At 42.7% G+C, this 14,455-nt stretch overlaps 1 protein-coding gene across 5 annotated transcripts in view; it reads right to left on the minus strand.

The window, feature by feature from the left end:
- Positions 1 to 14,455, minus strand: part of ST8SIA5 (ST8 alpha-N-acetyl-neuraminide alpha-2,8-sialyltransferase 5) — a 69,616-nt gene that overhangs the window by 19,569 nt on the left and 35,592 nt on the right. For 3 of the 5 annotated variants that reach the window (XM_021538898.3, XM_021538899.2, XM_077790172.1), the window contains 2 exons: positions 12,688 to 12,795; positions 1,140 to 1,232 (listed from right to left, as the gene is read on the minus strand). The exons of 1 other annotated variant lie outside the window; for it this stretch is intronic. In XM_021538898.3, the coding sequence (XP_021394573.1) occupies positions 1,140 to 1,232; positions 12,688 to 12,795 (201 nt within the window). The remainder of the gene's footprint in view (positions 1 to 1,139; positions 1,233 to 12,687; positions 12,796 to 14,455) is intronic. One more of the 5 variants, XM_021538901.3, reaches the window with a different exon arrangement.

Consider the following 14,455-nt stretch of genomic DNA (forward strand, 5'->3'; position numbering starts at 1 on the left):
GTGGAGCTGCACTTTTTCCCAGGGCACTTTGCAGACCCTGTGCATTGCTTGTAATGTTACTAAACCACTGGCTTTAGATGTGGTGAGGGATTAGGCATAATCTAAGCACCTAAACTCAGCAAAATGTTGAAAATGCAAAAAGGCAACACTAAAATCACCCAGCTGTGCACTGCCATACTGGCGAATTCACTTTTTTCACCCAATTCCTTCACTGTGGCTTCATATATACATCTCATCCAACTCATTGGTTTTCTGACATACAAATTGCACCACAAAACACAATTTAGAGATATTTTATTGTTTCCCAGAATAACATTTTCTTACCTTTTCACTGAGGGGTTTTGAGTTGTGAAAATCTCTGCTGTTTGTAGAGGTCAGAAATACAAATGGGCTCAGAAAATATCTAAACAAATAAATAGAAAGGTCTATTGTCCACTCTGATTATTCTAGTCTGGACTCTTTCTACAAGTCCACAAGTCCCCATGCCGGTATTTATAATCAGGAAGGGCTGAGAATTTTCTTCCTTACTCAGCCTTCACTACTGGCCACAGTCAATGAAAGAGCCTTAAGCTAGACACTTGCATGAGTCAGTCTGGATGTTCTTACTCCTTAATTAATAATGGAGGGATCTCTGAGTCTCTGAAGACCAGAAAAAAAACTGTAGATAATCTCTGTGTAATAGCTAAGAAGCCAATAAAAAACAAACAAACAAACAAACAAACAACAATCAGAGAAAGTCATAACCAAGGTCTGACCGTATCTACAACACAATGAAAGAGGCTTAAGCTAGACACTTGCATGAGTCAGTCTGGATGCTCTTACTCTTTCATTACTGGAAATATGATGTTACAGGCACCATATTGAATTCTCAGCAATAATTCTAGGCCTGACCAAAATGCCTCAATGTATGGGAAAAGCTTCCATGTTCTGTAAATTGATATCAGATCAAATTCAAACACTGCTTGCACAGGTAAGAGAAGGCTAGAGACTCCTAAGATCCTGTTGATGTCATTTCTTGAGCCTTGCACCTTTTGACAGTGTCATTGTAACATACCATTCCATCCTGCCTCATAAGTAACACTTTTAGCAGTGATTTTATTGCTAAGTACTTGTACTTTTTACATTTAGTTCATACTTACATTGATAAGACCTTCACCTCAATGATGTCCTGCCTTAATTCCAGGCATTTTGTAGAGTTGTATTCCAAAGGTCCTTCATAAAACTCAAAATACCTGACGAAGGACAATAAAATATATAAAAAATAAGGGTTAGGCTAGAATAATTGTCTTGCAAATCAATCAGAACATTTTGTTGAAAGTTGTCATTTATGATTTTTGCCTAACTTGAGGCTGCACTGCCTAGCCCATAGGCAGCTTGTTACTTCACAGGAAAGCACAGATGTCCCTGCTGGTCCTAGAACAGTCTCCCGTGCCAAGTTTGTCCATTCCTACAGGAGTTCATCTATCTTGCAGCAATAACAAGGACCAGCTACCTTTTCCAGTAGTCAACACTTGGCAGCTGGAACTAAAAGTCAGGGCAAAAGCGCTGATCATTTAAGGAACGCTGTTCCCATCTTTTGGGTGCCTGACTGTGTTTGGTTGGAAAAAACAGTACCATAAAAGTGCTAGAGGTTGTATTCCATCTGTGGAGGCTATTCCATAGTGCCTGAGCAACTGAGCTTTTCATTGAGATTTACTCTGTTGTCTGTCTGGAGGGGAATGGAAACAGGGATTATATTCTAGAAAAAAATAAAATTGAGAACAAAAGGATTTGAATGCTCAGACACAGCACAAATAAGAGTGATATTCTTGACTAAAACATAGACATAAATATTTACTTTATTGGCTAGTTTCTTTATCTTTACTGGGCTGAAGGGGAAGAAAACCACAATGGTAGCTACTCATACTCAGGGAAAAGAAAAAGCCCAGGCTGACAAGTAAACTCAATGAGTCTGTATTAAAATGAAAATACTTAGACCTTAAACCAAGCTCTGCATCAGTTTCAATCCTAATCATTAGAAGTCTCTATAAAAACCTAGTTCCTAAGACTTGCACATACCCATGAAGCACTTGAGAGGACAATGAAAAACTAAGAGATTATGAACTTGAGGAATAGGTATTATGAACCTAAGGCTAGAGAAAGCTCTTTTGATGGATCCTTCAAAATTGTAACTCCAAGAACTCAATTTTTGAATCTTCAATGGCAAATACAAAGGTAAGATTTGTGGAAAAGCTTCATTCAAGACATCACTGGAAATGTAATATTTGAGGGTTTTGTCATTACAAAATAATATCAAAATTCATGTTTGACCTGAGTGTAACTGAAAAAAGTCCAAGAGCCTCCCAAAGGAATTTGCTTTCAACTGGGAATGTTTCTGTCCTGTCAAGTGCTGCTTTAGGAAGTGTCTCCTTCACCTCTCCCTGAGGTTTTCACCATCTCAGCTTTGTCAAACCCCAAACCAAACAATTATGAGATCCAGTGAGAGGCACAAACTTTGAGACTGAAAAGAGAAAGCCCATACTTAAAAAGGGGGCAGGAAGAGAACAAAAAACTCCTAATAAAGAAGTCAGAAAAACCCAATAGCTCATCTTAAAAAAATGTGGCTATTTGTAAATGTGTTTGTACAGCCTTCAGGGCAAAAAACATGTATTTTTATGAGTTTTGTAGAGGAAAATATGTAGTTAAAGTATTCCAAAATCAGTGAGAAGGCTATGAAAAGACTTCTTCAGGCTGCTGAAGGGAGACCTAACATAAATCTACATCTGGATTCTCACCAAAAGGTTCACAGTCTCCTTTGAGCTGAATTATTCACCTGGACATTCAGCATTTTCTAAGGAGTAGCTGAAATTCACTGCCCTGGCACATGTCCCATGTGCTTGTCTTGTTGAGCTGGAGCTGAACAACTTGTGAAAGAGGCTTCAACTGGATTTGGACTAAGAGCCCACCTGCTTGCACCAGGCCAAAGCCCTTTGTGGCTGTACTCCAGGTAACTTCCCCAAACTAAACCAAAATCTATCTTTAGATAGCACCATAGAATTTCTTACTGGTCACAGAATTTTCCAGGGCTGAAGGAGTACTCTCTAGATACCAGTACAAAATTTTAACCCTCTGAAATAATAGTTTTTCTGTCTGTCTTTTGCAGAATTAGTCCTTTTCTTTGGTTCTTTGAGAGGGACAAAGCTGGCACCCTGGATGTGCATGTTCTACACAGTAGTTAGGGGCAGGTACACACAACCACACAACATTCAGCACCTTACACACCCCTCCTGCTTGGATGTGCAGGAGTGAGCAATGCCTATCAGCCTCATCCTCACTTGTCACCTAACACTTCATTTCAGTACCTTGAATGTGCCTCAGGACAGATAAGCAGGACAAAAAATATAGAATAACATTTATTTTTATCTTTCCTGTGCACTTCTGGCTGCACTGCTAGGTTAGAGAGCAGCAGCTCAGATGTTGAACGGCACATGCTGTCACGTGGGAACATCATAGCACAGGAAAGCTGCCTTCAGCCTGTGGCATTGGAGTCAAAGATGTCATTCTGTGAAATGGAGATGAAATTTCCTGTGCCCCAGCCATTCCCTTTGATCATTGCCTGTTTACTCAATCCACAAACTAAAAACAGAAATGAAAAAGGATGTGTTACCACAGCAGAAGAAGGTTAAGGAGGAAAGGATTGGGTCAAAAATAAACCACTTCTGGATCTGAAAGGAAATCAATCCATGACATAACACTGCATTTCTAGCAGAGCTATTCCATGAGCCCATAGATTGAAAAAGCACAGGACTGTCCTGCAAGTCTAACTCTCACAACAGCTTCAGCTTTCCCAACAGAGCCACTGGGAGCATTGAATTCACCATTTACTAACCCATGGAACTGCAGAGGGAGGATCGATGGGATGGGCTGGATGGCACATTGCTGTTGGGACATGTGCAGCAAAGGCAGGGGACACCAATGGCAGTGTTATTCTGCACAGAGAGAGGAGAAAATGCTGCTGGCCATGGAGTCAGTTAGACTGAAGTGAGCTCAGTGATCCCAAGCTATTGAATAAACATCCTTTGAGCTGTCCGTCATCAGCCTGAACCTCACTGCAGCAGAACCTCACAGCCAGCCACTGAACCTTCCTTACACGTACTGCTACAGATGCTGCTGCACATCGGCTGCATGAATGGTGCTGCAACAGCATTAGGAATTTTTCAAGACAGTGGCTGGTCAATAAACTCAGGAAAAAAGGGTTTCTCTCTTTCTCCCAGGAGTGTTCATGCTATTTTATTTCCTTCACAGTGATTCTTCCTGCTGCAGATATTAGCAGAGGCTGTTCCCTGGAGCACTGGACAACCTCTTCCCACAGAAGTGCTTCACACTGTGCTTTCCTAGAATACAGCTTTTGCAAAACACCAGGCCCTAGCACAATGAGCTTGGGTTCCCTCAGCTTCCAGAGATGTCCTTTAAACCCACGTCCTCATCTTGCAAGGGTCTGGTCCTGTGGGAGTGTTTGGTGATCAGACCCCCACACTTTCCCAGAGGAAACATCAGTCTCACCCACTCCCTGGTCTCTGAGAGCTCTTCCTGCCTATTAACTCCCGCTCTAAAACATGTAGTTCCTTGTGAACAACGATGCATTTGCTTGTCAGAAAGTTTAATTAGCACAAATGGGAACTGTCCTTCAATCATTCTCCTCAGTCTGATCTCCAGCTAAGAAACAAGGATGTAGTACAGCTTATTTTGATTTATGTTCTGGATTAGCGAAAAGTGACAAATCTGACTATACTACTTACTCCTTTTGCTGCAGAAAAGGTCTGTGTTTTGGCTTTACAAGAATGACATTCAAGTTTTATTTTCCATAAAATAGAGTTGATCTCTCACTGCCATAATGTCCTCTCCCTGCATTTTTCCACTTCCCCTGATGAAACATAAATAACTTCTATCCCTTTAAAGGTCACAAGTCTATAGGAAAACCAATACAAGAATTCATTACTCTTTACCTTAAGAATGCAACTGCAAATGAATTACAACAAACAGCTCAGTTGCATGTAGGATTATGCTTTCCCAGGGCACTGGGCACTACGCACCACTCACTGCTCTATGTCCACTCATGTCAATCGTAGCTTTCAAACCTACAAGATTTTTCCACGATAAAATTCTGTGCCTGAACACCACACAAGCTGCAAGTGCTCAGAGGGCACTGGTTTTTTACAGCTCACTGCACTCACTACCCAGAAATTAGATGCTATTCATGCTGTAATTTTCCATTTTTGACTGACTGAAACTGTCTTCTTTTCTAACCTTCACATCCCCCATTGCAACCTCACCTCCAGCTGAGCTGCCTACTGAGCTTGCTAGTGAGAGACACATTTGGTTTCTCACTACATCAGCTAACACAGATCTTTGATCATCTGCAGTTGGGCTTCTCCTGCTTTGATCAGAAGTAAGCTTTTCTTGATCACACTACACAAATTAAAAAGCCTGAGACTTCAATCCTGCCTTCAAGTGATGCTTGGGTTGAGACACTGATTTGTCTGATGTATTGAACAAATGTTTAAAAGTATAATTTACTGCAGTGGTCAGGCATCTTTTAAGCAGGATCATTTTCTGAAGCTGCCTTCCTATTCATTCTGCTTGTTCCTGAGGTGCCAGTTCTTGACGCTGTTTGCAGCAAGGCTGCGGCAAGACCGCAGAGCATCGCAGGAAGGATTCCACCTACCCTGCAGGAAAAACAAAGATCTTTCCAAAAATATACATTATCCAGTGACTAAGAAATGAGAATAAATGAACCAAGCCCTGCAGGCTTCTACTAAATGCTTATTAAGAGTGCTGTCCAATTAGCAGTGCCTGCACTCATCAGTATGGGCAGATCCATGGCCAGCCTCAGGTCGAGATTCACCTTCCTTACTCAGGAAGTTTCCAAATGTGCCAGAGCACATTCCCCAAAGCACAGGGGACTCACATCATCTGGCAAGGCCTGCATGGAATCTTCAGGTCCCTGAAGCAAAAACACTGCTGTGGTGGAGCCTATCACAGCTCTAGAGGCCCTGAACAATCGATCCGGAATAGAAACTCAGTAGGTGTTGACTTCGTCAGGGCCCATTGTGAGAGACCAAATCCCTCTGCTCTTTGCTTCTCTTAAAGCTTCTATGTGACAACATCAAAACCCACAAGATTTGGTCAAAATGTTTAAGGGATTTACATCAGTTCAGGGGTTCTTCTCCCTTAAGAAAACCATCCTAACACTTTGTATGGTCTGTCCTTCCAAGATTATTTTGTCCCATTCGGAAGCCTCTTTACCTGTTCAGCAGGTAAAGAAGCTGATGTAGATGTGGCAAGGGAAGCAGGAATCTTTGATGATCTTAGACTAATTTAAACTTCACCAAGACTGTGGCACAAAAAAAAAAAAAAGAAAAATCACTTTGCTGCTTGTGCTGTTTCTGCTGTTTGAGAGCCTGAATCGACTTGTCCACAACAGGATGGTGCTTGAGAGGTTGAACTGAGAGAGGAAGAGCTGTGGGCTCAACAGAGGAGACTAGAGAAGCAACAGACTTCTTTTACAAAGCTTGAATGTTTCCTACAGCTTGAGAAAACTATTTGATCATCTCATTCTTGGGGACAGCAAATATTAAAAAGACAGTTCACATCCCTCCTGTCTACCATGTGCTGATGACAATGTCACTGGCAATAATTGGTTTAAATCTTGTAGCATCTTCATCTTCTCTAATGCTAGTAGATGCATTAGATGTCTAACTGATCATGAACTTTTAGTATGTGTCTGTAGGTGGGAGCAAAATATGCCACTATGGGCTGTGTCATGTAAAAAAATTAAAATATAAGCAAGAGAAAATGGTCATCTCTGTATGCACCATGTAGTAATAGCTCTGCTGAATCACTGCATGCACTTCTGACATTTCATCTTCAGAGGTTTGAGACACTGGTGAGAGTTACAAAAGGACCTGCAGAAATTTTCTGGATTCTGAAATATTATGAGAGGTGTGTGAAGCTCAATCTAAACATACGGTGACTGAATAAGGAGATACTGCACCAGGAAGCATTACTGGTGGCAGGAAGGTTTTCAGTACAGTATAGTAAGGAAAAACAGTATTCAATGCCTGGAAGCTAAAGATAGAAATGGCATCTTAAGTTCAAGATTGGCTGTCTTTCTAGAAGAATCAGAGTAACTAAAAATTCAGGGTTTAGAATTCTTGTACAGGGGCTCAAGTTTTCCAAGAGATTCTGGTAGCTGATATTAAAAGCTATTGATTCATGAACCCACGGATCATTCACTTAAGTTATTTAGTATGTTTGGTCTTACAGAGTTATAAGCTTTTCTGGGATTTGATAATAGATGGTGTTAGATGGGTCCATCCATCAAGACAAGGATCAAGATATTGTGCCGGTTTTCCAAGTTAAAATTTTTGATTTCAAAAAAACCAAAACTACTTCCATGGATCAGTCCTAAATTCCTAAATTTGATCTTCTTCTTCAGAGGACTGGCTTTTATATTGCTGTCCTTTGAAGGCTGCTCATGGATAGCTCACTGAACATCCGCAATAAAGTGGAATGTGCACAAATTTTTTTCCTCAGAAGTGCTCCTTTTCTGGATTTTTTTTACCTGGTCCCATGATTCCACAGGTATCTTACATATCTGTGCAGTCAAGATGATGGTTGTGATGCCCTGAGGATATATTTTTCATCACAACTATGGAAGCTTCTGGCAAACTGTCACTGGCTCTTCACTGCCATTCTTATTATGATCTCCCATCTCCAAGTCTCCACACACACATCACATGGAATTGCTTGGCTCTGCTGCTCATTACCTCATTAGCAATGTGAATTGACTAAATATCCACTCCTGCCAAAGACACACTGTTCCCTTCCCATCTGTCCACTGGTTTGGGACACAAGCCTCCCCACGGTTTCAGCCTAGCACAGCACCAGAGTAAGTTGCAAAACACAGCTCCACTGCAGCAGTCATGGGTGTAGCAGCAGGAGCTCCAGCAGAAAAAGCCCTAAATGGTACAGCAAAGCCCAGGCTGCCTCCTGCTTCTCCCTGGAGATCAGCCCACCTTGCAGTCCATCAGCACCACCACCCCCTGTACTTCCCAGGTCCTCTCTGAACCAGACTGACACTTGAGACTGAACTCTAACTGACTCTTCAGTTAGAGGTTTTCCCACTTTGCAGTATGTGAATGATTTATTGGAGGCTACGTTGAATTTGAGTTTCAGGGACATGTTGGTGCTTCTTGACTTTTGCTGTATCAAACCAGTGCTGTCTCCAGACAAGCAGCAGTGGAGTATACTGCAGGAAGCCCTATTTTCCTAATTTCATTTCAAAACTCTCAGATTTTTAATAAACTGCTGCTTGGATGTTTTAATCCAGCCCTTTCCCATTCACTCTGACTGAAATAATCTGCTGATGTTGTTATCCATATGACCACCCACCTAGAAGATAATAGCAAAATTCATGACAACCCTTATACACCAATGACATCTTAAAACCCACATTTTAGCTTATTTCAAGAAACTGCCTTTTTTTTTCTTATTTTTAGATTTTAGGATTCTTGTATGAGGAACTCAGCAATATGACTTAAGCAAAATCCTAAGCCCTTACATTTACTCTTGTAAAACATGTATTTGATAAATCAGTTTGATTCTACTTTTTATTTTGTAGCCAATAGGGAAAAAGCTTCAGATTTTTTATACTAGAGAATTCAGTGCACAAATTGACAGGCCTAAACTATGATCTCCTCTCACCCACCAAAGGCTTCTGTGGTCTCATCACAAAACTCTACATTGAACCTTATCTGCAGCTCCAGTAGACTGAAGAGAACACCATAAACCAACTCATATGGCAGATAAGTCATCCTGTCATTAAGGCAGATTCTTGCCAGTGAAAAATTATTTAAGCATGATGACTCACAATCCCAGTAAATTGCAAAACATATTAAAAGGAGAGCAGAAGAATCAGGGCTCTGGGAAGGAGCTGTATCTATCACTTGTCATAACCAGCACTAGACAAAACCCTTTAACTGATTCTCCATAAGGATGCTGTAAGGTTTAACAATGCTTAGCACAAAGTAAAATGCAAAAGATAGAAATATGAGTAATGGGTGATGCACAAGAATCAAAAATAAGCCAATGTTAAACAACTGGTTGTTATTGCAACTGTGTGGGTAGTCCTCTTTTGGTTGAAATCCCTATGGCTTTTGGGGAGCTCCTGTGCTTCACTTGTACTTCTTGCTAGTAATCAGTTTCCTTGCTACCTAGAAGGCCTTCAGCAACATGATCTGAATCAAAGTGAAGGCTGTAGTGCCCAAAAAGGCCCAGCAAATTGGGATCAAGTGTCTTCCCAGAGCAGTGTTAGGTGACACAAAGGGGATCCACACTCTTAATGGATCACTCACCACATACATGACACGGGATTTTATTTCCATGGGCTGCTTCTACACATTCTGAAGAATTGTCTTAAGCACTGTGGTGAAAACCTGGGTTAGCTGAGTTACCTCAGCACACCAGAGCTGTCAGAGCAGGGCTCTGTGGGAGAAGTGTGTTTGATTTCAGACCTCAGCCTTCAGAGGGCTGGAGCCCCTCTGCTCTGGAGCCAGCCTGGCAGAGCTGGGGCTGTTCACCTGCACAAGAGAAGGCTCCAGGGAGAGCTCAGAGCCCCTGCCAGGGCCTCAAGGGGCTCCAGGAGAGCTGCAGAGGGACTGGGGACAAGGCAGGGAGGGACAGGACACAGGGAATGGCTTCCACTGCCAGAGGGCAGGGACAGATGGGATATTGGGAAGGAATTGCTGGCTGGGAGGGTGGGCAGGCCCTGGCACAGGGTGCCCAGAGCAGCTGTGGCTGCCCCTGGATCCCTGGAAGTGTCCAGGACCAGGCCGGACAGGGCTTAGAGCCACCTGGGATAGTGGAAGTTGTCCCTGCCCATGGCATGGAGCTGACACTGGATGAGCTTTAAGGTCCCTTCCAAACTATTGTGTCATTCTATCTAAGGAGTGACCCAGTGTTAACTGAAATCACATAACACAATAATATTAACCTCTTTCTTACTTGATCATTTTCATGTTGTGTTTAATCTTCATTGTTCATTGGTTTCTCTAAGGCCACTATTCTCATGAAGTTTGGTAACTTGCAATTCCAATGCACTCATTCTTTCAGCATGGTTTTGCTTTGGAAGTCCTTCATTTTCATCTAAAACTTCACTCCTACAGGATGAGTTGTCAGCATCTCTACACCCTGTATTAAGTTATGTAATTAAAAGATAAAGAGTAGTTCTAGAATATGTTCAAGCTGATACCACATATGCATGAATAAACATGTCTCTCTCTATATATATATATATAAACGGTAGAAGCCAATGGAAATCATATTTTTATCTATTTCAATTAATATCTTTAAAGACCAAACCTTTTACAAGAAGGTGATGGCACAGCAAACTGCAGAGCTATACAGTGAAAGGTATTCTGTGTGCTTATGCTGATATACAATTAGTTTTGTGCACTTCAGACATCTCTCTGGAGTCCTGTAAATATATACAAATAAAATCAGTTCTGTGAAATATAGCCTGCAATTTTTCCATTCAGTGGAAATAATTATTCATTAGAGAAAGACTTGTTTTCATTTTATATCACCAGCCTAAAGTTGAGTGTCAGATTAAGACTCTCAGGAGATGTCTGCTGACAACACAGTCAGAAAGGTGATCAAATGTAAATAGTAAACAATTTTGACACAGCTCTGCAGTAATCACCACACAGTATCATCTCCACACAGTACTTTTTTTTATTTTCACAGTACTTTTTTTTATTTTTCTATATTCCCAGGTTTCATACAGTAAACAGAAGGATAAATAATATCCATAATGCACATAGGTGTGAAATATGTTGCAGCTAGACTTATCCCGGACTGAAAAGCTACCAGCTTCACTGTCAGTAACACAGAACCACAGAATGTCCTGAGATGGAAGAGACCCACGAGGATCATCCAGTCCAGCTCCTGTCCTGCACAGACACCCCAGCAATCCCACCCTGGGCATCCCTGACAGTGCTGTCCAAATGCTCCTGGAGCTCTGGCAGCCTCGGGGCCGTGCCCATTCCCTGGGGAGCCTGGGCAGTGGAGACAGAGTCACTGACATATCACATAGCACAGACTTTGAAATACACTTTTTTCCTTCATTGATATACTAACATTTTCCAGTTTATATCTAGCTTGTGCAGTTCGTTTGTGTAAAAACCACTTGCACCTTGAACCTCTCTGTCTTTGAAGAGCCTGAAGAGACTGAGAGCAGCACTGTGGTTCAGCCCCTCTGACTGTGTCTTTTGTATTCAAGGGTTTTGGTTCCCAGACATCAAATCAATGATGGTTCAATTGTCTCTGTCAAAGGTGTCCAGACAAGAAATCTGTATTTGTTTGTTTTCTCATGCCCTCAAGATGATATGTGTCTTTGTGTCATAGTGAGTTCTTTTATATGCCAAGTGTCTAAACTGAAGACTTTGTAAATACAGACTATGTATGCAGATACTGAAAAGGCAACAAGAGTAGAAGACAGATAGATACACACACCAACATATATACACATGAACCCTTTTTTCTCCTGCTCTAAGTGAAAAACTGCAGTGGAGGTTGGTTGCTCTCATAAAGAACCTTTACAAGACCAACCAGCAGAGCAGCAGGCAGCACTTGTACAGGATCACATTACAGCAAGAACCTGAACAGGAACTGCAGTATTGCTGTGGTTCAGTGACAGGATGATTTCTGGCAGGTTAGACTCTGCAACTTCTGCTTGCCTTTGAAGTACTATCAGCTGCACAGCTGCAGTGGTGTATGGTTACAAAAATATGTTATTTAAAATAAAATGGGCAATTTACCCAGAGTTTTGTTTATACACAAGTACTAACTGTAAGGTTCTTTAAATTGTTTTTAGTTTTTTCTTTATTTTCCAGCTCTTTATAAGATTTCCCTGCTGCTTATTGAACTTGATGCTACACATGACTCAGGAGTTTTAACTCCTGAAACTGGTGTTCCAGGAAGAGAGCCCAAATATCCACCCTACACCCATGCCTGGATTTGTGCAGATAGCCTGGCATAGATGTGGAGTTCTTTAGGCACAACTGCTGCCAGTCTTCTGAGTCTGCACATGACCCTGCAGACACCTGAGCCCATGTCAAACTAGGAAGTACAGAGTGCAGCAGCACATCAGTGCTTCTCATGTTGCCAAGTACTGTAAATAAAGTCTTATCTTGACAGAACACTTTTACCCTGCTAGGCCCTGAAAAGAATTCAAGTCACACTATGTTTTCATGGAATATATGTTTTATTCCAAGGACCAGATTCCCCAGTGTGCTCTGTGTGCACCAATGCTGTAATGTTGGGACATTCTCTGCCAAAGTCCCATTCTCCCATACTGCCACACCTTGACATACAGCATTGATAGGGAAATAGGAGAGGTCAGGACATAGAAGCCACCCTCCTGCAGACTTCATGGATGCTTAGGGCATAGTCCAAAATGTCCCCAAGGCTTGCAAAGGGGAAAACAGCACAGTGCTTGGACATCCCTGACATCTTCTGTACTATGGGGAGCAGTGCCAAGCTGCCAAAGCACACTGCAGATCTCATTTTTCATACAGCCTGTGTTCACATTTGTGGTTCATACAAGGAGAGAGAGATCTCTACAGCCATTCCCTCGGGTGTTGGTACCTGGTGCCTGTGTCACTGCCACTCTTCACTGCTCCTTCATCCGTGAAATTAAAGGTGCCGGTCCAATTTGCCAATTCCTCTCCATTCTGCCAGCTAAACTGCAGCCCTCTAGCAAGAAAACGAGGCAGTTGATATTTGATATAATTCATTAGGTTAAGTCTATCAGCATGAGTTCTCACATCTTATTTATTAACATAAAAATGTGACCATGACACATTCATCAAAAACAATTAAAAGATACCAAGAACAAGAAGATATGACCTTACTAGGGTAAACAAAATAATTTTTACTTCCCACAGACTCTGCAAGTCCTTGGATGAAAATAATACCAGACTCTCCATTTGAAGGCCTGTAATTATCTGTGCTCATAAACAACACACATGTATGAGGAGGTAAAAATAAACATAAGGGCAAAAAGCTGGAGACATGGGAAATCATGGGGCTGATGTAGTAAAAGCTCCAAACTTCAGTTTTACATCTACAGCAGTTGCTAGATGTGGTGGGCACTGGGTCCTTCCTCTGATTCGCTGGCTCTGCTAGCAAAGGATATGTCATTTGATGATGTCTCTAAAGTCATAATGCAGTGCTTATTTTGCCTATTTGGTAAGATGGCATTTTTTAAAGCCAATGCATAAACACAATCATCACAAGTCCCTGTTTTCCAGACTTTTACAGATTTGTTCCAACCCCAATGATGACTGCAGTCTTCTGGAAATTACACCAATAGCAGGGTAGAAGTTTAAAAATGCTGGGGAAATATTTGAAAACACAAGCCAAAACCCTTCCCTTATCTCAGAAGCCAACAAAAAGGGATCTTGTAGATTGTTATTTTTAAACTTCTCTTTAACCCAATTTCATTATTTCAGAAGTCTGGCAAGCTGAGTTGTGAACATTTGGTCCTGCCAATACTGAAAGTTAACTTCCCAGTTGGGCTGTGTGGGGACAGCCAGGAAGCAATCTGCCAGCGCACTTTGTCCAAAACAAAGGGCATCCAAGACTCTGATAGTTTTGCTGGTCACCAGGCTTATGACAAGGGCTGGTGAATCTCTATGGCCACATCCATCCTTTAGTCTAATTGGCATCAATTATCAGCACAGGGAATTAAGAAGGAACAACATGGGATGTTAAAATATGCCTAGGGGAATCTTGTGAGGTTTGACAAGGCCAAGTGCAAAACCTGTACCTGGTCCAGGGCAGCACCCAGGATCAACCCAGGCTGGGGATGAGCAGAGGGAGCAGCCCTGGGAGAAGGACCTGGGGGTGCTGTGGGTGAGAGCTGGACCCACCCCAGCCTGAACCCCCCCTGCCCTGGGCTGATTCCCCAGCGTGGGCAGCAGGGCAGGGGGGATTCTGCCCCTCTGCCCCTGAGCTCAGCTGAGACCCCACCTGCAGAGCTGCCCCAGCCCTGGCTCCAACAGCACAAGGATGTGGAGCTGCTGGAGCCCATCCAGAGGAGGCCACGGAGCAGCTGCCAGGGCTGGAGCCCCTCTGCTCTGGAGCCAGCCTGGCAGAGCTGGAGCTGTTCACCTGCACAAGAGAAGGCTCCAGGGAGAGCTCAGAGCCCCTGCCAGGGCCTCAAGGGGCTCCAGGAGAGCTGCAGAGGGACTGGGGACAAGGCAGGGAGGGACAGGACACAGGGAATGGCGTCTACTGCCAGAGGGCAGGGACAGATGGGATATTGGGAAGGAATTGCTGGCTGGGAGGGTGGGCAGGCCCTGGCACAGGGTGCCCAGAGCAGCTGTGGATGCCCCTGGATCCCTGGCAGTGT

This window comes from Lonchura striata, chromosome Z (assembly GCF_046129695.1).
Source record: "Lonchura striata isolate bLonStr1 chromosome Z, bLonStr1.mat, whole genome shotgun sequence".
Taxonomy (NCBI): Eukaryota; Metazoa; Chordata; class Aves; order Passeriformes; family Estrildidae; genus Lonchura; species Lonchura striata.